This window comes from Melospiza georgiana, chromosome 4 (assembly GCF_028018845.1).
Source record: "Melospiza georgiana isolate bMelGeo1 chromosome 4, bMelGeo1.pri, whole genome shotgun sequence".
Taxonomy (NCBI): domain Eukaryota; kingdom Metazoa; phylum Chordata; class Aves; order Passeriformes; family Passerellidae; genus Melospiza; species Melospiza georgiana.
Genome location: NC_080433.1, coordinates 14,833,166 through 14,856,650, shown reverse-complemented (window position 1 = coordinate 14,856,650; position 23,485 = coordinate 14,833,166). Strand labels below are relative to the sequence as shown.

The 23,485-nt window shown below is 34.9% G+C and overlaps 1 protein-coding gene across 2 annotated transcripts in view; it reads right to left on the bottom strand.

Moving 5' to 3' along the window:
* The window catches only part of CCDC91 (coiled-coil domain containing 91), a 112,576-nt gene that overhangs the window by 29,149 nt on the left and 59,942 nt on the right, over positions 1 to 23,485 (bottom strand). For both annotated transcript variants that reach the window (XM_058023525.1, XM_058023524.1), the window contains exons 8-11: positions 23,376 to 23,483; positions 11,081 to 11,173; positions 10,855 to 10,923; positions 9,057 to 9,233 (exon numbers count right to left, since the gene is read on the bottom strand). In XM_058023525.1, coding sequence (XP_057879508.1) covers positions 9,057 to 9,233; positions 10,855 to 10,923; positions 11,081 to 11,173; positions 23,376 to 23,483 — 447 coding nt within the window. The remainder of the gene's footprint in view (positions 1 to 9,056; positions 9,234 to 10,854; positions 10,924 to 11,080; positions 11,174 to 23,375; positions 23,484 to 23,485) is intronic.

The following is a 23,485-nucleotide window of genomic DNA, read 5'->3' as shown; positions in this document are numbered from 1 at the left end:
CAGGTTTTATCTTAAAAAACATAACCCTACAACTTCTGACAACACTTCTGAACTCGTGATGTGGTCTGCACTGTCCCATACCTGCAATTCAAAATGGGCAAACATAGAGTCCTGTGAAACAATGACACTCTTTTGAGACTATGAAAAGATAGCTTTGCTGTGATATCAGTGAATGGAAAGAAAACACTTTTATCCCTTTCACTCAGTTCAGAAGTCTTCAAAGAGCCAACACTGCACAATAGTTCCCTAGTCAACTCAGTCATTTCCTTTTGATCTTAATCATTGATATTAGTTTTTCCTCCTGTGACAAGAATCCTCACTTCTTTTATATGACCTTCCACTAAGTGCTCTCCCCTAGGTACTCAGACACTGTCTTTGCTCTATTTCTGTCATTAGAGTAAATTATCAACTAATATAAAGGTATTTAAATTCAGTTATTACCTATTACTGTTGAACAAAGCCTTAGCTGCAGGTACACTCTCTCAGCATGTGTCTACCTTTCCCTAATGTCTTTGCTCTTTCCTCTAATGCTATATCTACATTTAGATTCTATCCTAACTTAGATTTTGGTTGCAAAGGTAAAAATTGTCCCTTATTTATTCTTTAACTAGAAAGAGTAGAGCGTTATTTGAGCCTCTTAGTGCTATTTTAATAGACTCAAGAAAATGGAAAAACTCCATTTCCTGTAAGAAGGTAAGGAAGAACACTCTACAAAATGGCACTTGAGGTGCAATTCCTCTCTCTCCTCTCTTTATTTTTTTTTACATATTTGATCAGTGGCTGGAGTACCAAGTTATAGTCACAAAATTGGCTTTGTTACATGACTCTCTATATATGTGCTTGAAATGACACCAGTCAGAAGATTAAGAATACCTAATCAAAAATAAAATACAGATATTCAAAAACTCAATCGACAAATCACATTCAACCATGTATTAGAAATGACAACCACACAATCACAACATATAAATCTGTATGAAGACAGAAAGAAAAAGCAGTGTACTTGATACACCAGAGAACTCCAGACAGTATTTAAAAAATAAAACAAGCCATATGTTGCTTTGCAATTTTATAGGAAAATTCTTTTGTTTCCACACAAGGATCAGGTGGCAGCACTAAACTTTATCTAGGAAATGCAACCACAGACTGCAATGTTAATGGTTTTTCAGAAAATTCAGTAACCCTCGAATTATAATGTCTGTGGTTACAAACTACTACAATCTACTTCTGAACTCAGACATGGTTAAGGTCTGTGTGCTGTGAACTGTTCCTTTTCCAGACTTTGCAAGCATATTAAAAATAAACTCATCTAATGGCAGGGATCTCTTTCCACTCAGCCCTACTGAGCTGTGTCCTTCCTCACCCATTCAAGATTACACAGAATTTTCTTCTAATGTGTCTCTGCAAACACTGGCCACACTAAAGTTTCTGCAAGATGGTGGAAAAATAAGAAGAAAGTAAAACTGAAAATAATGGTTTGCTGCCTTCTTGAGAGAAATGTAAGCATACACTCCTACTTGAAGCTGAACAATAAAGGCAAGAGGAAGGGGAGAAGAGTTCCTTTGAAGAGCAAGTTCTTCTCCAGCACATTGTGTGATACCATGTTATCAGACTATTTAGTTAGGAATGGGATATAGAGGAAAAAACCCCAACAACTCCTTGTATGAGTCCACAAAATACTGAACATAAAGAGCAATGTTACAACAGCCCAGGCCTGTTACTGAAAAAACATTTTGTCTTCCAAAGATTAGCACTGACCCAATCAAAATCCTGTGGGGTCATAAAAAGTTATTTCTGAAATTACATTAAGAAATATGCCACTTTGCTAAGTGCTTCAGAAACAGAACAAAGGGAATATTTCAAATTCAGACTCCTCAACAGGACTCTGCAACCCTTGTAAATGATGAAAAAAAAAAAAACAAACAAGTGGACAAAGAGAGATTGATAAACATCATAGTTTGTATTCCCTTAACTGACAATGCACTCAAAGCTCTGTATATCATAAACACAAAGAGCTTTGAGGATAAAGAAAAATTAAATTTCAAGGAAGTTAAGCTATTATTGCATCATGTTAAAGCCCTCCATAGTAAAAAAAAAATCATAGAAGAAGGGCAAGCAATGCCAACACAGGTAAAAGTTGATCTTCTGGTAACAAATATTATAAACAGAGTGATTAATGAGGAAAAAGAGACAACAGCAAACCCTGAAACAGAGGCAAAAAGCAGTTTATAGCCTATTTAACAGCGTAAGTGTGATGGAGTAAAGGGCTAGAAAGTTGAACAGTAATTATAGCAGTATTTACAAAGGAGAGAAAGAATATGCATTAATATAAAAAAAGGAAAAGTGGGAGCTTTGAAGATTGAACCTTGTGTGAAGATTGTACCTTTCTTTCAGATATGATATTTTATCTCTTACAGATAAGATGCCAATGCGTGCTGTAAACAAAAAATTATATTTACAATTAGATCTGAAACAAAACTATGATACACTCCAGAGCAACAAGCAACAGGGTTTGTCTTGAGGGTGCAGAAAGTGTTTAGGAAGTGAGTAAGGAAAAAAGAAAGACTAAGAAACCTTAGAGTGATAGTGGTGCATTTATAAAGAGAGAACACAGAGATTTATCAGGGTTTTCATTGTGTACAGAAATAGCTCACAAAGGGCCCATGGAGGAAAAAGTGAGTTAGGCTTCAAAATTTGATATGAACCAAGAGGCAATCTTGTACACAACAAATTTATTGGACAATGAAAAGACAAGACAGATGTATAATACCATAGATTTCCTCTTTTCCCCTTACAATGTCCACCAAAAAATTTCTTCAATACCTACTCAATTGATGCATGAAATAAAAGTGAATTGGTTTTTTACAGATTACAGGGTTAAGAAAGGGCCATTCAATAGCTAATAAATCTGACTGAAAGCTAGAGTGGGAAATAACGTTTTGGAAAACCTTTTTCTCCTTCTTAGTCCTTACAACCTTCTCAAATGCAGGGCAGTGGGGAAAAATATTTAGACAAACAGTAAATTTCAACAAGAATTAAACAGCTAGTTTTAGCACTTGTAGAAAAGAAAAAAAAGCCAGATCCTTAGGAACAAAGGCAACAGCTCCATGTTTTTATTTACATATCTTTTATTCCCCTACACAACACTGGGTATGGAAATCCTTGAGAATTTCAATACCAAGTTCCTTCAGGCTTGCCAAACTACCACCAAAAGCACTGCCTCAAGTAGATGAGAACCAGAAAAAGTTTTGATAATGTAGCAGGTAAGGAGCCACTCAGTCCTTAGGATTTGGTTAATCTACACATTTTTATTTTAGGATTTAGGTGATCTACACATTTTTATTTTAGGATTTAGGTGTTTAATATATTTTTATTGTACCTTCTAAGCAATGGCATATGCTGCTATTCATAAATCCATGAAAATGAATTAAAAACCATTTAAAGAATAAATTCTTTTTCAACTATCTAGATGTTTGCCAGTAAAATTGTATTAATGCTTTCTAAGACCATAGATTACAAATTTATTGATCTGCAAAGAACACCACAACATGAACCTTCAGAAATGTGAACACACTCAATTGTCTTTAATTCTTAAAGACTTACTCAGCAAAGACCACTGAAAAGTTCCTTTTTTTTCTTTTTTTCTTTTTTTTTTAATAAGTGTTTCAGTTAGCTTTTCTTACAAAAATATTTTTTCTTTGTATATCTCAGTATATCTCAGTTGTGGTTTGGCTGAATGAGACACCACAGCCTCAGTTTTCCTGAAATACTTTCCCATTGGTAAGATAATTTTGCCTTACTGCTTTTCCTCACGTCCAAGAGGAAGCAGAGTTTATGTTAGTTCTTTTAATAAATTAAAGGCTTTTTTTTTCTTTTCTTTCCTAAATATTTTCAGCTTTCAGAACACTTGAGCACTTGAGCCTCTAATGGATCTGCTGTGTGGATTATGGCAGAGATGAACTCAGGCTCTTTTTCCCTGGAGAATCAGGGTAAACTACACTAGAATATATACAGTATTTTAAATTTAAGCCTTCAGGAAATGACAAAGGTGATTCTTTGCTTCAAATGCCTTAGCAGAATTATTTATTTCAAGCTATGAGATGGATTTAAATTTCCAGGGCTCACCCTGCAGCTGCTGGCTTTCCTTTTACTTTTAATGAATTTATTTTAAAGCAAAAATAGTGCTATATAAATTCTCTTCAGTTTCTTTTGCTAATTCTCTTCCACACCATCATGGATTTCACCTCGTTTGTGCAGCTGAGTATTTGGCTCTGTAAGATGATAACAACTGCCATGCAGAGGGCTCTGTGCATTATAGCTATGGGAGCTACTCTTCATTCTCCATTAATTATTAATTGAATACAGCAGCCTTTATTCAGAATTGCATGGATATCACCATCCTATATCCCCAAAGAATTTTTGACTTCAGTTTTTTAAATGAGTAAAAATAAATGTAAAGAAGGATAGAGAGAATTGTTCATTGTTTTTTTCAGTTTAGAATACCCCAGGAGCTTCACTGCAATTTTAGATTCTGGGGTAAAAAGCTTCTGCTTCAGCCAACTACCTCTTATGCTTTCTCCTTATCTTATTTAAGTAGGTGTTCTAGGAAAAAAAATTCTAGTGGAGGAATTTCACCACTCAACACTGATAACTACCAGACATTAAAATCTCCTTTCAGGGAAGATGCCACTGTGTTTTTTACAGTGTTTTTACAGAAAAACTAGAAAAGAAAATACTGGAGACATGCCAAGCTACATCTAGTCTGTTAAACAGATGAGTTCCCAATCTGTGATGAGTTTTCAATGTGTTGAAAGAGGATCACGAGGTTCCTGTGCAAATGAACATTATCTTTAATCAAAAGACTACTAGATCTTTTCAAGGAGAGCTTGTTCTTCCTGATTTAAAATGCAAGCCTGCTCTTCCCCCAAACTGAGAATGCTCTTCTAAAGTAAAAAAAAATTAACAAACAAAAAAAAAAAAAAAAAAAAAAAAAAAAAAAAAAAAAAAAAAAAAAATCAAAAAACTCTTATAAAATCATGGAGCACCCAAAAACCCACAATTCTAAAATCTGAAAATGCTGCCAGTCTTAACCAAAATGGAAGTCATCTGGACTTTTACTACTTCCCAACCTCAAGAGCATGCTCTAAAAACATTTTTCCATTACCCTGTTGATGTAAAATATCTCATTTATCCCTTTAGAGTTATAAGGCCTCAAAAAGTGATACCTTTATTTTAAGTACAAATACCATGTCTTTAAGTAGAGACCCCAAGTCACTGGAACAGGCAAAGATTTCATGAAAAGCTTTCATTAAAAAAAAAAACCCCAAAACAATATTCATGTTGCTGTAATCCTTTAATTTCTTAAAGAAAAAGCAAAGAAGGAGGTATGTCAAGGTTGCTCCATCAAGTTGAAATATTAACTCAGTATGTTTTAGTTCCTACTTTCACTCTAAGTTTATCTTTATTTGGCGGTTTCATATTTGGTAACAAAATATTTGATATTAAATATGATTTATTTATTAAACTGTCTCTAAATCTCCCATTTTTTCTCTGGCAATGTTAAATTAGTATAATACATTTTAAATGGAAGTGGTATTTCCTTATCTGCAGACTTGACAACCATTTGACTGAGGAAAAACTTTTTTTTTTTAGGACAAAGGTTTGTCAAGCATTAATTTCTCACAAGTAGAAGGCATCTGCATAAACCTTCCAGATTTGAATGCCCTGTGGGTCTCCTTCCTGGCCACTCTGCAACAACATCCCCAAAAAGTCTAAAACAATACCTGGATCATCCCTGCAAAGGAAATACCCATATTTTCTTCTTTTAAACAAATTATTTAAGTGATGAAGGAAAATTTCACTAATTCGCACAAGTGTGATCTTCAAATCTTTATTGTTCTTCTGCTAAAACTGCCTCACCAAGGAAGTGTGAACAACCTGTACTTTAATGCTTTTTCCATTTGCTTTTTTATATATAGTCATATAACTTCTAATGCACGAGTTTAAAAACTGGTGGAAAAAACCAACATATTTTATTTTAATAAAGAAAATTAATGGATAGCAAATTACTCTTTTAAATCAACAAATCAAAACTCCTAATCATGTATCTCTGGTCTAGAGAGCAAAGGAGAAGCCAACAAATTCATTCCACTTTTACATGGAAATTTATTTTCCCTCACTTTCATAACCTAAATGTTTTGCAGATACACAGTGGTGCTACAGTTTTTAAAATACATCTTTTATAAACTCTTGCATCATGCAGATAAAAATGCCTTTTTCTCTATGGGTTTGCATCTCAAAGAAAATAACAACATTTTCAATGTTTTTGAATTTTTCCATTAATTATTCCTAGAGTTATTTGTGGCACTTTGACTGTAAGCCATTCTGCCTCACCTATTTGCAGAAGACCAAACTGACCCTTTGTGATCTTCCAATTTCACAGATTTACTGCATCAGTGAAGGAAAATTCCTTCCCTTTAATACTATGGTGAATTTCTTTTTTAGTTCAAATCAATAAAGCAAATCTCTTTAAAATTATTTACAGCAAAATAAAATTTTATTCTAGGATTTTTTTATATTTCATTGTCTAAAATGTTAGACTCTGTGTTTGCATTTTGGCCTTTACAGAGCTGACTTAATATATTGCCTAAACAATGACTACAAGAGAGTTCAAGACTGCAGTTATAGCTTTTGTAAGACAAATCTTACAGAAAACAAAACATAAATACAAAACAACTCTGTGTGGAAGGCTCTATATAGAAAAAATTACTGCCCAAACACTTAGTGCCTTCTAGGCCCAAGTGTTTCTCATTGTTAAACCAAAGCTGTATCTGACACCACATATAAGTTATCATTTGGCACATCAGCTCTGCAGGACTTCTTTTGCTGACAGAAAATTTCTGTACTTTGTGTACGCTTATAATTGCAACGGCCTAAAGGACATATGCAAGTTCTTGGCATAGGAAGAAGGGAAAATTTCTCCAAGAAACCAATTTCTCCATGAAAGTCCATCCTCCCCAGGGAATTTGTACTCATTAATAAGAGAATAAAGAGTGTAACTTCATATATGCCATAGATATATGTGATAGAGCTTTGGAAACCTCAAGAAAAATCTGCATTTTTCCTTAATTAAAAATGGATCAGGTGTTTGAAAAATGAACCAGACATGAAGGTGAAATAATCATGTTATAACCAGATAAGAGAGATTATTCCTGTTACAATAAAAGTTGTTAGAGCTGTTTGGTATTAAAAGAAGTGGAATTAACTAATGACACTACTAAAGGAGTACATAAAGTGCAAGATATTTACAACATAATTAATTTCAAGGGCCTCCAACACCTCAGCGCTGTCACCATCTCAACAAGTACATCACTAGGTACTTCCACACTAGGAACTACTTGATCTAAAAGAAGTTTGAGTGGAAAAACCTGTCCTTGGAGAGGCCTGAATTGCTTCCTCAGGGAAACACAGATATGGCAGTGGATTTAGGACTGTATCAAAGAATATATCCATCCATATTAAACTACTTCTAATGCCATCCTGTCTTGTGACAACTTCAAAGGCAAGATCAACCATGAGAGAGTCTGCAGCACCCAGCAGAGTGAAGGCAAACCTGCCTCAAGTCACTGGCCCAGCCCAGCCCACATCTCTCCCATTCCCAGGACACTGAGTGTCCCCAAATCCATGAACACAGAACCCTGGCTGAACTCCAGCACCCAGCCACAGGAATCTTCCACCCAAAATCCTCAGCATCCATCAAAACCCTTCCCAAACTTGGTTACCATAGTCCTCCTCCTCCCAATCTCTTCATGTTCCACAAGCTACCATTAATTACATGTCTCTTAATACCAAGCATTGCTGTCAGTAAATGAACACTTTGCCACTCTCCCTTCCAGGGACAGACTCTCTATACCACTGGCACCAGTTCTGCTTCTGGATACTCTGAATGATATGTATCTAACTAAAGCCCAAGCAATTGTTCTCAGCTTGAATTCAGCTTTGAACCCAGCTGTAAATCCTTCTGTTCTGAAGAAGAGTTTGACTGCCTGAAGGCTTGCTGAAAGTCTTGAAAAGTGACATTTCACCATTTGATACTTTACATTTGAAAGAAGTAAAGAAGATATAAAAAAATAAAATCATTCTATTTACATCAGGAATTCAGGCAATACAGAGTATGATAATGGCATAGCATCAAACCCTTTTTTTGTAGCTGATTAGGTATATGAGGTTATTAATTTTGTTTAACACTGGAAAGGGAAATGGTGTCTGTTTCCAAAGAGTACTTTTATTTTACTTCAAATTCTTACTTTTTTTTTTTTTTTCTTATGCAGCACATAAAAAAATACAGCAATATCAAATTACAACACACCAATGAAATATATACTCCTTAAATTTCTGAAGACTATAACATTCAAATATGCCACCAAAATATCAGTGAATTCTCAGGCTGTCCCTCCAAATACTTCCAGCATCACAGACCACAAAATGCAAGTTTTAGAAGAGTAATTTACTTGCGATTTTAACATATTTGCAATTTGCAGAAATGCTAAAAGCACTGTTGGGAATGTCTCTCTCAGTTTGTGTTAAGTGACATACATTTATTGTTACAGAAGCACCTCTCCAATAATTAGAAACATTTCTGGTTCATTACTGGTTTATGTTTCCAGTTTTTCTAACTTTCTCTTTATTTTGTACCTGTTCTATAAGGAAGAAATGTAACATCTTTAGTCTCCCACAGGTATGGAAGTCATCTAAACTGTTTACAGCATAAATGCCACTCTCTGATCTGCTCATCCTGGGCTCCTTTTGAAGTCAGATGACAAAACCAGGTATGATTTACATCACTTCAATATATGTACCTTTAAAGGTCACAGGAACTTTGTTTTGAATGTGCCAGCCTCTCTCCATACTCACAGATGAAGACAAACTGCTTGCTGTGCATTGCAAATATCAACCTAGTGACAGATGTCACAGGAAAATCTACCACAACAACAGAGGACATACAAAAGTAAAACCAAAACACAAAGCAGGTGCATGGAAGGGTAAAACATACTAACCTGATTCTGCTTTCTTTGCTCTTGCATGGCTTCTGAAACAGCCTGGGCAATCTTCTCTCTGTGACTATCACGTTCTGCTTCCCACAGTTTTCTTTCCTCTGCATGAATCTTCTCCATATTTCTCCTCTCCTCCTCCACTGCTTTCAGGACAGCTTCCTGCACTACTTCTTTTTCAGCCTTTGAAACAGACCAGGCACAATTAGATGGGCAACACACCCAAACTGAATGACTCATATTTATCACCTTCACAAGATATGGGATGTGAACATTTTCACTTCTGAACTACGAGGTTCAATTTATCTTAGAGTGCTACCAAGCAGGTATTACCTCTGGGCAATGACTTGTGTAGTTACAGAAAGCAAAAGGAAGTTACAGGAAGGCCCTTAAATTCCACCTACTGGAAACACAGACATTCATACCTAGTTTGCTTAATAAAAAAAATCAAAAAACCAAAAACAAAACCCAGCAAAACCCATGCATGAGTAGGCACATCATGGGCTTCCCTTGATATTCCCATGTAAGAGATATTCCTGCTCTTATCTACAAATATCTGAAGTGCAAAAACTGTCTGAGTCTTTTTTGTAGAAAATAAGCCAATAGACATTTGATAAAACAAGTGTCTTCCCTCCCAAAGCTCCTTAGCCATGCTACAAGAAGTACTGTTTTATTTGCTCCCCAACCATTGTATTTAACCATTATCTGAAATAACTGGGAACTTGAAGCCAACAGCTCCACACATGAGTAGCCACACTAATATATTTACCAGCAACACAACCACTGCATAATATCTACAAATAAAAAATGGCAAACTGAAGTTCAAAACAAGCAAAAATGGGCTAACAAAACTTAATTACAATTCCCTCAGCTTAAAAATACTGTATTCACCAGATACCTACACTTCCAACTAAAGCTGTTTATTTCAATTCACTGGGACTTGATTTTGTACTTAGATATTTAAAATACAACAATTAAATTAGGAAGTTTTATTATACACACATTTTCCTGTAGATATCAACCACATAAGGAATGTTTGTGGTACTACTGAATGCTATTCAGTGAGGTGCTCAGCCACTGTTCATATATTACACAAGAAAGACACAGAAAATTACAATATAGCCTGATTCCACGTAATACACACCACTAGCTTCCCCAGATCATTACATGCAACTGAACTTTTGTACTGGATTCTACACCAGTATTAGAATTTAATTCCAGCTTAAAATTTACAAAATTATTCTCCTAACACCTATGCACTTAATAATGAAATAGACAGGAGAAATCATATTTAAAAACTGAAGAGTCACTTTTAGCCAAACATCAGCTTATATAAAATAATTCAAAACCTGTTAAACTGTCTCTCTGTTTGTCTATGATTTTAATAACAGTTCTCTCCTCATTGAAGACGACCATATTAAATGAAAGTTAAATAGGACATGATTGTTTTATTAAGTTCACCAGTTGACCCTGAGACCTAGCTCTTCAAATCAAGATGCACTGATGTCAAAGGACCACAAAAACAAATATTTAAGCAACAAGAGCAACTAAACTGCAGTTCTGTGACTTCTTGTTATAAAAAATTCAGAGACTATTGTCCCAGAGAAGGCAGTTACATCTCTGCATCAAGGCATGGGATATAGCAAACATATTCATCTTCAGTAGAAACAGCTTCTCCTAAGCACAGATGAGAACACAGTGCTTGATAAATATAGTTATGAAACAAAACTGAGTGTCTGGGCTTGGCGTTTCTAATGACACACATGGAATCCACATAGCATGCCCACAAATTGATGAGAGATACCTTTGCAGCAGCTGCCAGAGCCTCCTTGCCTCTCTGTCTTTCTTCATCCAAACACTTGTCCAGCATTTCCTGTAAATGTTATGAAAAATTAAACTGCAATAGACAATAAAAGGGTGGCTAAAAATAATTTCAAATAGTCAAAGTGCTTCCTGTCAATATCTGTGACAGGATAATTCCCAATGAACTCCATGATGCTGCTCTCTTTTTTGATAAACGAAAACAGTACCTTGTGCTTTTGTGACTGCTGCATCATAGCTTCTTCTATCTTTTCTGATAACACCTCTTTTTCTGCTTCCAAAATGTCAAGAAGTCGCTGATGCTATAGGGAGAAAACATTCATATTTTACTAACCATGGCCAGTGAATAAAACAGACGAAAATAATTCATCCAAGACACTCAGACATGTCAGTTACTCACAAAATTACTTCAAATGTAGATTCAGTTAAATTACATTCACAGCACTCCTTTAAGTGATTTCATGTAATGGAAAAATTCCAATAGCAAGAAATATTTGGTTTCCTGAATAATTAATATTTCTTTTCACTCTAAAAAGTACTGTGAAAGAAGTTGAAAAATGAATCACTATGTAAAAGCAACACTTACACAACTGATAAAGATGGTCTAAGCAGCACCACACTTTATTTCATTTAAACAGTTGCAGAATTTAAATTAGTCTTGCACTACCTCAGTTGTATGTACAGAGAGTAGAAGGCAGATGTATTTCTTTCAACCATTTGTGATACCATGGCCCTGGAGAGCCAGGAAATGTGAACAAATGACAATTCTGCTTTATTTTTTTGTCAATTTCTTGTCATCCGGAACATTTTTTCAGGGAGAAAATGAACTCTGAAGTGACCACGTATTCTATATGTAGATATAGAACTGTTGATAATCACGTCAATTTTTTTTCTCTGTATCAAGTAAAGAATTTGCAGGATGTGGGTTTTGTCTCTAAGAGCTAAGCTGTTTCCCAAAACCAAAAATTACTGCTGGAAGTTATTGATGCTACGTATTTGTCATGATATAATTGCTAGCAAGTCATTACATTTTTTTACAAGTTATTTAAGAGATGATCTATTATAACCTGAAAGTACAGCCTCAATGCAATAACATTTTACAAGATCACCAAGAGAAAAGTTACAGTAGAGTTTTTTATTAGTATAAGTGTATAGAGCAAACATAAATTTTTTACACATACAGTTAAGCAGGAAAATCCCCCCTTTCTTTCTAAGAAACAGTAATTTGTGTTTCTTAGTAATTTCTTAAAAAATGTTTCACAAATTTTATTATGTTTTAATTTCAAGTGTCTCTAATGGCAGCTAGAAATACATTACCAAACTGCAATACTATGTTCTGAAAAATATTTTTTCATTTGAAGAATAGAAAACTTTAAGACTGCTTTATTAAGTAAAATGCCTATCTGCCCTTCCAGGATAAACACGTAAAGAGGCATTTCCTTGTGAATTTACTTAAAATAGCTCTGAATGTGGTAGACATATTCTAATGGAAAACACCTGTGGAAGGAGTAGCAAAATTCACATCATGTTTATACTTAATGATGTGTAACTCACTTTTCTTGTGTTTTCAGACATCAGCTTTAACTATCAGGACAATTACAGAAATTACATTTTCCCAGCAACGCAAAGATGAAACAATAAATGGATTTTATTATTAAATGCTCTCTGTGACTCCTCACTTGACTAACTGCACAGGTCACAAATATGTTATTTCACAATGACACAATATAAAACAAAAACATGCAAATATTTTTGCAGACATATGCCACAAATTCAAGCTCACTAATCATGCCAAGCAAAATACTGAATCTTTATTTTGCATGTTGAGAATCAGCACAGGAGATTCTACAGAGAGTTCCTTAGAGAAAACCAACTCTATCTTGAAAACACCTGCAACAAAATTTGCAATAAAAGTTGTTTTTTTCAGTGAGAAGAGGCTTTCTAGTTTACACCTGGCAGGCAGTGAATTCCAGCTTGACTCTGACCATCTTATTTCCTAGTTTTCTATGAATCCATCAGATTTCTGGGTTACCTGTATCCACATTTCAAGTTTCCACATCAGGCCAGCTACCAGATGAATTTCACACCATTCTCAACGGGACCAAAATTTTCAAATTCTAAACTCCAGAAGAGTTTTAAAATTTTATTTTCCATGTATGTATGAAAAGGCATTCAAGCCCATCCTGGTAATCCAGGAATGCAGATACTTGCATTAATACAATATAGAACATGTACACATGGAGAAAATCAATGTCAGTCCCCCCGATGATGAAACAGTTTGATGACCAAAGTGCTTCACATAATCTAAATCTTCATGCAGAGTTAACTTCTCATTAACCTGTCAGAAACCTGCAATCCAGCAATTTTCTGCAGGATAAATACAAATATCACAGATATCACAACCAAAACTCTAACTACAAAAAAAAGTTGCCTCAAGAATTAAGTCAAGAATTCCAAAAACCTGAAGGCTGCTCTGACTAAAGTGTGATTACTTTGATTAAGCTAGGCTCTCCTATTTCCTTGGGAGACTAGAAAATCTATATGGTATTGCATTTGGAGTTTTATGGAATTCACAGAAATTCAGTGAGAACTTTATGGAGAATTGCATCTGTTTATGAAAACGTGTTAGTTCATATTTTTCAAGATACCAGAGGCAAGTATTTGAAAGGGCATTTAGAATGCTTTCTAAATGCCCTTACAAATCAAAACCCTAAATACAAACCCTATTAGCTTTCGAAATAGAAGCCAATAACTTCTGTCATAATTCAATACAACTTATTTTACATAAAATGGTATCATTACTTCTCATGGAAATACAGAATTTATCATTTAAATACTGTAAGTCTCTTGTGAATACCTAGGTATGTCCTTTCCTGTTGTAATATAAATGCTTATTCATGTGGAATAATCCTCCCATAGATGATTACCTTCATATCTGAACTTCCAGAAGATCATTTATCATCACAAATGTTGCAACAGCTGTCCAGACAACCCAGTAAAGCAAATTGTCTTGTATTAGTCCCAGAGAAATGCCTTGGAGAACTGTTTATTTGGCTTCAGGATCTATATTTGGTCACTCATGTTTTTCAGAGAGAAACATACCTTAAGCTATTGCATTACATAAATTATATGGAAAAAAAAGTAAATGGAAATGGAAAAAACAGAATAAAATATTATGTGAACTGCTTCTCCCTCAAACAGATCTTAAGTCCAGAAAACCCATATGACATAATTACTATGGGTACCACATAAAAGCTTCCATTCTGTATGTAATTAATATGCAATTTAATAACTAATAAAGAATGTCTTGGGTTTTCTCCACAGTACTTTGCCCCACAGCAGTGTTAGTCCTCATACAGAAGAATGGAATTTCCTGGAAAGATGTGCTTATTAAAATTATGTGGAATTACTGGTGGTATTATTAATCCATCTTTTAGATAAGAATGTACCCAAATGCATCTGAATCCCTTATTTCAGAAGCACAGATCTTTCAAAGGCATATTCAGGGGTCTTGGTTATGCATATCACTTGAGCAGGAAATATTGGAAGTTATGGATAGTAAAGGCTTCTGTCAACAAAAAAGTTTTAGTTCTTTCTGTATAATGACTGTTCAGACAGACTTTGGCAAAAACATAAAGAAAAAAAAGTAATTCAAAGAAAGTTATTAACAATTGATTCAACAGAATTCCAAGCTGTTAGTTTCAATGGATCAGCATCACAAGCTATTCTAAGCCTTTTGGAACTATTCTTTAGTTCGGGCAGCTAGGTTTGTATTTCAGATTTTAAAATCATCCACACACCCTTTTAAGTAGAAATTATTAAAAGCATTTGGTACACTGAATTTCTAGACATGCAGAATGACTTTGGAGTCTGGTACCAAATACTCACAGTGAACTTTACATACAATCAGTGCTTCCTCAGTTGGTCTTTCAGACAAATTTATTAAAGAGGCTTGAAGGTTAAAAACTAACAGAAGGTAAGAGTTTCACTTCAGCACATCCATGTTTGAGAGCTTTCAAGTGCCCTTGTATTTTTAGTTAACAGGGGATTACAAGGAGTTTTAGGTTCATTTATTTGCTTGTAGTTTCTTGTTCTGCTATGGTAAAGGCCTCTGAACAATAGACCACTGCAGAATTAAAGATCTCTTGAGTTAAATGGCTACAGCTAAGCAGCTTTATGACACAAACCCTCCCTTTCTACACCATGAATTAAAGCCAGACAAAGGGTGGGAGTTGAATCAATCTCATTCAGCATTTGCAGTTTCCACAGGTAAGAATTATCAACACGTTCCTCTCCTTCAGACAGTATTAAAGGAATAGTGGAAGAAATTTGAGACTTCACTCTGAGCTATTTATACCCTGAACTCCAATTCCCAAGCAATGGGGAGGCCACTTTCTCCTGGTAATTGTACCTGTCAAGAGCACACTGCCCATGCTTCAAACAGTAAACCTAATAAAAGCTTTCAAGGCAGAGTGATCTGTCTCCTGTAAGGAGGATAATGAGTTCATCAGACCCAATAGTCCTGTGAAAAGTAACCAAGTGTCTCCCAGGTTTCCTGTGAAAGTTAGGATGGTGATTTGCAAAGGAAGCCTTAAATTTGGAAAAAAGCAATTAACCCCTGCAAAGGTCCATGAAGTTTTTAAACAGAAGTCTAGGTGATACTTTTTTTATTAATCAATGACCTAAGAAGCAGAAAAAAGGTAAAAACCAATGTAAATATGCTGGAACTTTGAATCTAATTATCCAATTGTTAATAAAGAAATATATCTTACCAAGTTTCTGGAATGGAGAGCAAAGATGGACACTTATAAAAAGTGATGACTACAGAACTGGAAATGTAGTGTATGAATCAGTGAGGGACAAAAATAAATGTCACTGAAAGCTGCCCTTTGGAGCACCAGGGAAGTTTTCACCCAGTTTTCAAACTTTCCTAGGCTGCACATTCACACTGTGTGTGTTATCTGTAGGCACAGCAGAGAGTTGAACACCACATAGAGATACCCAGAGAGATCTAAAAAACCTTTAGCTTAGGCACAACAAATACTGCAGCTCTTCAATCCATCACTTTACCTGGTTTCCATTGCCCAGCACTCTCACTTCTTCCCAACAAAGCTATAATTTACCTTCTTTTATTCCTTACACAGGGAGTTTAGGGTTAAGAGTGCAAAATTCTGAGTTGTAAAAATTCTGAGGAGCAACTTGTCTCATGACATGATGGCCCAGTAAAACATAGGAAAGAGATTTCCAAAACAAATAGAAGAAAACCCCCAAACTTTTCTGAGACGTGGTATTCCACAGTGGAGAGAAATACTAGTATTTCTTCCCTACCCTCTGGAAAGTAGCATGAGAGGGTCAAGAAGAGTCTTGTGAAAATCAGCTTAAAACAAAAGGCATTCAAAAATAGGTTATAATGTTTTCCTCCCTGCAAGAAGTTCTCTAGGCAATGGTTCCAAATGAAAATCGTTTGATGTAGATTCAAATATAAATACAGAGGTCCTGTGGTTTTTCTTGATTCCTGTAAAAAAGAAATAAAAAAAAAAATCTTTCTTTTTTTTTCCTGGAATGTGAGTCAGAGAAGACATTGTAAACAGATTTAATCACAATAGCAACTAGTCTGTCTTTTTTGTTATTTTTATATATTAAATTTATTTCTGAAGAATCGTGAAATTTTTCTTTCAGGTAAGCATAATTTGAAGGATTACACAGAAGATATTACACTAACTTATGGGGTGAATGAAATAATGCATGAGATGAGCTCCTTTACAGCTTAAATGATGCATTAAAGCTATCAATAACTAATTCTAACTTAGTGCAGTTATAAATCCTTGTATATTCCTATTAATACTAAACTCCAAATATAAAATAAAAAAAATAATTGGGTGTCTTGCATGAACTGGAATGCTTTTTTAAAAAATAGCTTCTTTCTGAGTCCTGTACTGTTTCCTTTAAAATTAAATGTGTTCAGGATTTAATCCATAAATAAAAATGGGGGTTTTTTGCTATAGTAATGGAATCTGCAGAACCATTACCATTCTGCAGATTGATTCCTTCTCAATATTGACTAAATCATCATGCAAAGATCACCAAATTTGGCAGGGATTAATTAATTTTGTCAGCTGCTATTCATAGCTTATGTAAAAGTAGTCAGTTAGATAATAATCCACAAATAAAACAGCAAAGAACATCACAGAACAATCAAATATCCTAAAAATAAACAGGAAAAGGAGTCCTTGCATTAATTGGTGTATCACTACAAGAAGTTATTGGTGTTTCCCTCTTCCACAGATCTTTCATCTGAGGAGACAATTGTCATACACTAAAGAAATGATACTTGGAAACTTACTTTAATGCCATCATCACCAAAACCAGTATAAGACAGTAATATGTCTAATTCAACCTCAGTGAAAGACCAGTTTTCCTTTTAACAAGTATCCACTGAATTTTTTAAGCTAATGAAACTGCATTGTAGTTAACTGTTTAATAGAGAAAAACAAAATAATGTCATCTGCAACACTGCAGGGGCTTTTTTGTACCTTCATAATATATGGACATAGAACCATCCTGCTCCTTCAAGACTTGGGGAAAATGATCTTCAGGAATATTTAGTAAATGCTTCAGCACTTCATTCTCCAACATGGAAAATAAAACACTGGATGAGGCTTTTCAAGAATTCAACACTTCAAATCTGTTCACCTATTTTAAAAGAAACCTTAACTCACTAAGTTCTACTTTTATTTCTGTCTCCCATGAAGGGATCTAACAGTAGGAAGAAATAACACAGGTCATGGGAAACATTATTATCTATGTGAGAGGAAGGTGATGTAACAAAAACACATCATGACTTTGTAATGTTATCAAAATATTCCCATTTCTAAACCCTATTCAAAATATTATCCTGAGAAAAAGGCAACCTTATTAAAATACTAGCAATGGTTTTCTGCTCCTTTAAACAAGGCTGTCTACATTTAACAGCATTTTCTTTTATACTGCACCTTTTCTTCAGCTCTGCCTAAATCAAATGACAAGGACTGGTAATTTTAAATGGTTTCTTACCCTGTCCTCACTATCTGTGGCATCTCAAGTGTTTGGCAGTGCAAGGTGGAAAATCTGTCTGCAGAATTCCAACATCTGGTACATATTTCCACTTCCTCAAATTATAACTTATTACTGCCTGCATGGTTGAGCTGTATCTTTGTGCCAGTTTGAGGTCCAAGTGTCTCCTAAAGCAGCAGAGCTTTTCCAAGAGACAGCTCAGGAAACAGCAAAACATCGTTACATGAGAAAAGCTGAAACAATGTAAATATAGAGTGTAATAGCAGTAATAAAATAGCTAAGATAGGTTTGTACTCAGGGTTCCACTCAGCAGCATACAGTGAGTGCACAAACTGCACCATTTGAGCCACTGAGAGGATGAAATTATGTTTAAAACATTTTGCTGCATAAGTACTTCATAATTTTTATAAATAACGTAGGAAGATATATAAAGACATCTAATAATGAAAATACTTTTCTTGGAAAGCATGCATTGTAATAGAGATCATTAAAAACCCAACACACTTCAAGCTCCTGGGGATACAGAGATAAGCAACTTCATAAAAATGTGACAATAATAAAAAAGTATCAATGACTTCTTCTATTTTTTGATCTAATTCATTTCCCATATGAGTTCTCCACAAATCACTCAATTTATCAGGAAGAAATAAAGGAAATGAACTCCTAAAACATGACCAATGTAAAGAGCGAAATATTCAATAATGAAAGACAGCAAAAAAGAACAAACCCAATTTTTTTTTTCAACTACAGCTGACATAAAAATAAGTGAGGAGAAAAATCCATTCTGTATTGCTTAGCTGTTCAGAGTATCAACAAGAGTCGAGGGTGCAAATTCCTAACAAGTAGTGAATGTTTGAAGATAACAAGTTATATAAGCAAAAGAGAGAGAGAAAAAAATCACTCTAAAGAGCTACTTTCAAGTGCCACTTGATAAATTCAAGGAAGCAAATGTAATTTCCAAATCAGATTTTTGGTGGGGACACTAAATAGATGAATTAACAGTGCAAAGGGACTGCAAAATCAACCTCCAACTGGCATGTGAGAGTGGGTATATTGAAATTGGGTTAGTAAATTCTGGTAAGGGTTTATATTTAAAAAAAAAGCTACCAAACAGTTCTGCCTGTTGCCATATTTTTAAATGAAAGTACAGAATCTCAGAATGGGTCAAGCTGGAAGGGAGCACAGTGGGTCATCTGGTCCCACATCCCTGCTCAAGCAGGATAAATCCTGAAAAAATTCTAGAATTAGGAATAAAACAAGCAAGGGAACAAACAAAATGCCATCCCAGCACAGGAAAAGCTGATTCTTGCTCTTTTCATTTTGATTCCCTCTATACACAAGGAAATCAAGGAGGCGTCTGGAATTCAGGAATACATTTCTCAAATTTGCCACAGCATTTTAATCAATCCTTGTTTTTTGCCCCTTTAAGTTCTGAGAAAGTGTAACTTCACTCTTGGCAAAAGAGCAGCAGACCTGAAAACACACAGCTAGATGAATTATGTGAAGGTGAATTACATGAAAATGTAACAGGAAGGACTGATTGGAAGTACTTGGTTTTGAAGGGAATGAATAAACAAATATTTCTACAGCAGCAAATGACAAGATTTCTGGGAATTGAGAGGAAATGCTCAAAGAAGGGGACATGGTAAATAATCTAAATAATTTCCAGACCTATCATAGTTGGAATTATTGAACTAGAAAGGTTATGCCCACCGCAGTGTTGGTATTTTCAGTCTGTAAGTCTTTAGCATTACTACTCTCACTGCAAAAATTTGGCCAATGTCTCCTAAAAATGCAAATATTCACAAGACTCTCAGAATCTAGTCTGCATATGGCCCCTCCAAGATCAGGCATTAAAAAAAAAATTCACAATTACTACCATCAGATGGGAAAAACACAGAACCTCTTTCAAGAGAAGAAAAACATAATCAAAGTTCACAAAATAAGCATTATTAGAGAAACATGAGGCACATTTTGAGTAGTTATAAAAGCAATTATTTGGAATCAAAGAAAATTATATCACCTGTGAAATTAATTTTCCAATTGAAGCAAACATTTTCTCTGGCATACAAACAATTGCTGTAAAAGAACTGTCATTCTACATTCTAGGAGTTGTTGGGAGACATAGTGGTACTTTTCACAAAAGGTTGTGCAAAACACATCAAAATGAATCATCCAAATACAGAGAAGATAAGATACCTATCACATTCCAGCAGTTTGTGGCTATTGTCACACCAGTTTCCTGCTTGTCCACATGCTGCTTTTGAAAGCATCATAAACTTTAAAAGATGAGCTCCAGCCAAGGGAATTTTTATTCTGACTTTTCAGCAGTTGTTTTCATATTGAAGGTAAACCAGTACTTCTCTGAGTGAGTCTCAAAGAGTCAAAAGATTTCATGCAAGAGATTTTGAGCTACTATTTATCGTACAAATCACAGCCAACATCATGATAGAGTGGAAAAAGCATTAAAGACATGGGGGTAACCCTAGTTGTCTTAAATGCTGCTGCATTTAAAAATATGTTTCAGACACATAAAATCATCATAAAAAATAACCGCTTTAGGTGTTCAAGATTTTATTTTGATACACATATCATTGACTCCTTTAAGAAGAATAAAAAACTATACCTTGCTATAGACACATTTTAACACCATCAGCTTTCACTGAATAGTATGACAAATTGCTGAGTATTAAAAAAAGCTATTCAGAAATTTGTTGATTATGTTTTTCACCATGTATTTTCACACAGCACATGAGTAAAACCACAAGATCACAGCTGATGTTCATTTTCAGAAAGCAACAAAGGTTTCAGTATCAGAAAAAGATGAGGATGGAATTTGTGATTTTTCCAACATGTAAAGAACTGACATAGTATTTTCTGATATTTTCAAACTCTAGAAAAGTAAAACTGACAAGCATAGCATAGATCATCACCCAGGATGCTTCCTACAGAGAGCCAGTTTGCTGACAAGCCTGACACATAATGATCAAATATCAGCTGCAGGTATTTTCCCAGCTGGAAACTGGGATAGGACAATGCAATGAGGTCGTTCACTTCTTTCCCCATCCTGGAAAACACAACCTTGCACACTGAAGATTATCAGCAGGACAGCACCTCTCTGGAGAGGATTTTAACCTGCACCTCCACCTGATATAATTAAGCCTCAAAATCAGAAACTTCAATAAACTTTAACAAAAGGTTAAAGACAAACAGAGAAAAACAGTGTTTCCTCCATCTCAAAGAGACTTTTGTGAGGAAGGAGCATGGGAATTTAGGGGGGAAACAAGAGTAAGCAGAAGGCATGACAAAGGAGTTATCATGAGATAATCTGTTTGTGCGGAACTAGAAATAAATAAAACAGCAGAAAATTTAAAAGGAATGGCAAAGGAACACAAAAAACTATGTGGTTTGACAGTTTTACACAAGCTTAAAACTTTAAAGTCAAAATGGTGCTTGTAAGGGCACAAATATTAGAAGGGAACAGAAAAAGAAAGCGATTTTTGTGTTGAGTGTATGCTTGCACTGTGCGATTACTGCTGCACCAAAAAAATTCTTTACAGTGATACAAACACTCACAGATCACCATGTAAAGGTGGTTATGCAATCCCATAACATAAAACAGTAATGAAATCTGTGTACAAATATCAGCAGTAATTTCATCAAACTCAACTGTTAGCACATAAAATCATTTGAAGAAAAGGAAGTGTGAAAATAAACATGAAAACATACATTTAAGAATAGGTGTGTTCAAAAATAATAAAAAAACATACCGCCCATTTCTCAGATCTTTCAACAAAGTTTTATGAGTGAATAAAATCTGCCAGTATAAATCATATTTAATCAAACCTGATAGCTCAACCACAAGCACCCACACTTGTCTATTTGATTAGGCTTCAAAATCCCAGTGTTACATTACAATGAGAAGTGCAAAACCTCGATCGTATTGAATGAGAAATGACTTGGAAATTAGTGAACAAAATTTACACTTTTTCTGGGATCCAAAGGGGTGTTAAATGCAGACATGATGTGAACTGGGCACTGTGTTTTGTCATAACCACTCCCAATCCTATGACCAAGAATAGTTTTTTACATTGTTGGGTTCTCCCCAGGTAAATCTGAACCTCTACAGCATGTTTCCACACTTCTGTGTCATTTTTGGGGTTTTGATGCAAATCTCACTGATCACAGGTGCAAGTCATTGGTCAGTCTGTAAGAACAATCTCAAAAAATCTTCCTGTGAAATTTCTGCATTTCATGAGGTTCATTCCTTTTTAACATTCAGAAAGTGGTATCAAGTTAGCAAACAATGTGTTCATTTCAAAAACACAAAACATTTTTTTTTAATTAAGTTTACTTGTTCTTAGAGCTTTAAAGCAAGCATTAAATAACTGCAATTCTGTGCAATAAAGTCACTCATGATACAATCAATTTCTCCACATTATGACATCTTTCCTTTATACTGTTTACACAGATGCTTATGTATTTAATACACATTTGCACTAGGTGTTAATTGATATGGTTAGCATAGTCAAATGGTCATAAAACACTTCTGGAAATAGTGGAATCCTTCAAAGGGACTTTTGATGTATTTAGGACTAAGATACTGCAAGAAAATTTTTAAAAAGTAATCTTTGGTATTTTTTGCAGAAGTGTTGCTAACAGTACTCAAAAGGTAACTTAGTTGCAATATAAATGACTCCAGGGGGCTACTGACAAATTAACTTCTTGGTTTTTAGACTTTCATGCTCATGGCTATTATTATTTTGATTATAGAGCTGCACTTCAGTCAAACCAAGATCTTACTGATAACAAACCAGGTTGACACTGTTCAGAGACTCATCTCTAATTGCTCTGATCTCAAATACTTGCTGTGCAGTGTGCTTTTACTCCAGTCATGCTAAATGAGCCAATTTAGGCCATTAATGCATATATGTATATATTTCTGGATATTATATAACTCATAGCTTTTTTATTTTTAGGTAGGATTTCTTTGAAATAAAAGCAGGTCTGGACAACATGTGTTTTCATCTGCCATCTAAGAACCATCTCAAAATTTGGACCAAAAATTTGTACAAATCCCACACAATGAAATCCTTCATTTATCTACATAAATGAAAAATAATTGAATGGTTTTTCCAAGACCACATAAAATGGCAGCTGTTAAGAAGTATTAAGTTGCTCTTAGACTTTTTCTCAGTGCTACACACACTCCTTGAATCTGTTCCAAGCAGGCTCTATATATGTAAATATAGAACATTTTTGATCCCAACAGATGAAGAGTCTCTATTTATATAGCATTTTTAAATACTCGTGTATAGTGGCATGCTGAGGAAACAAGGTGAGAGATGGATCATTTTTGGGGGGGATCATATGTGTTAATATTCTTTTCAAACAGGAAAGAATTGACACTAAAAGAAAATCATGGAAATTCTTGCATGTGCACATCCATACCTGAGCATCAAGGAGCTCCTGACATTTGTGAGAATGCTTTTCAATGGCTAATATATACTGCTTTTCAATAGCTGCTTCTTGCTGCTGAACTGTAGATTGTAGCAGTGCCT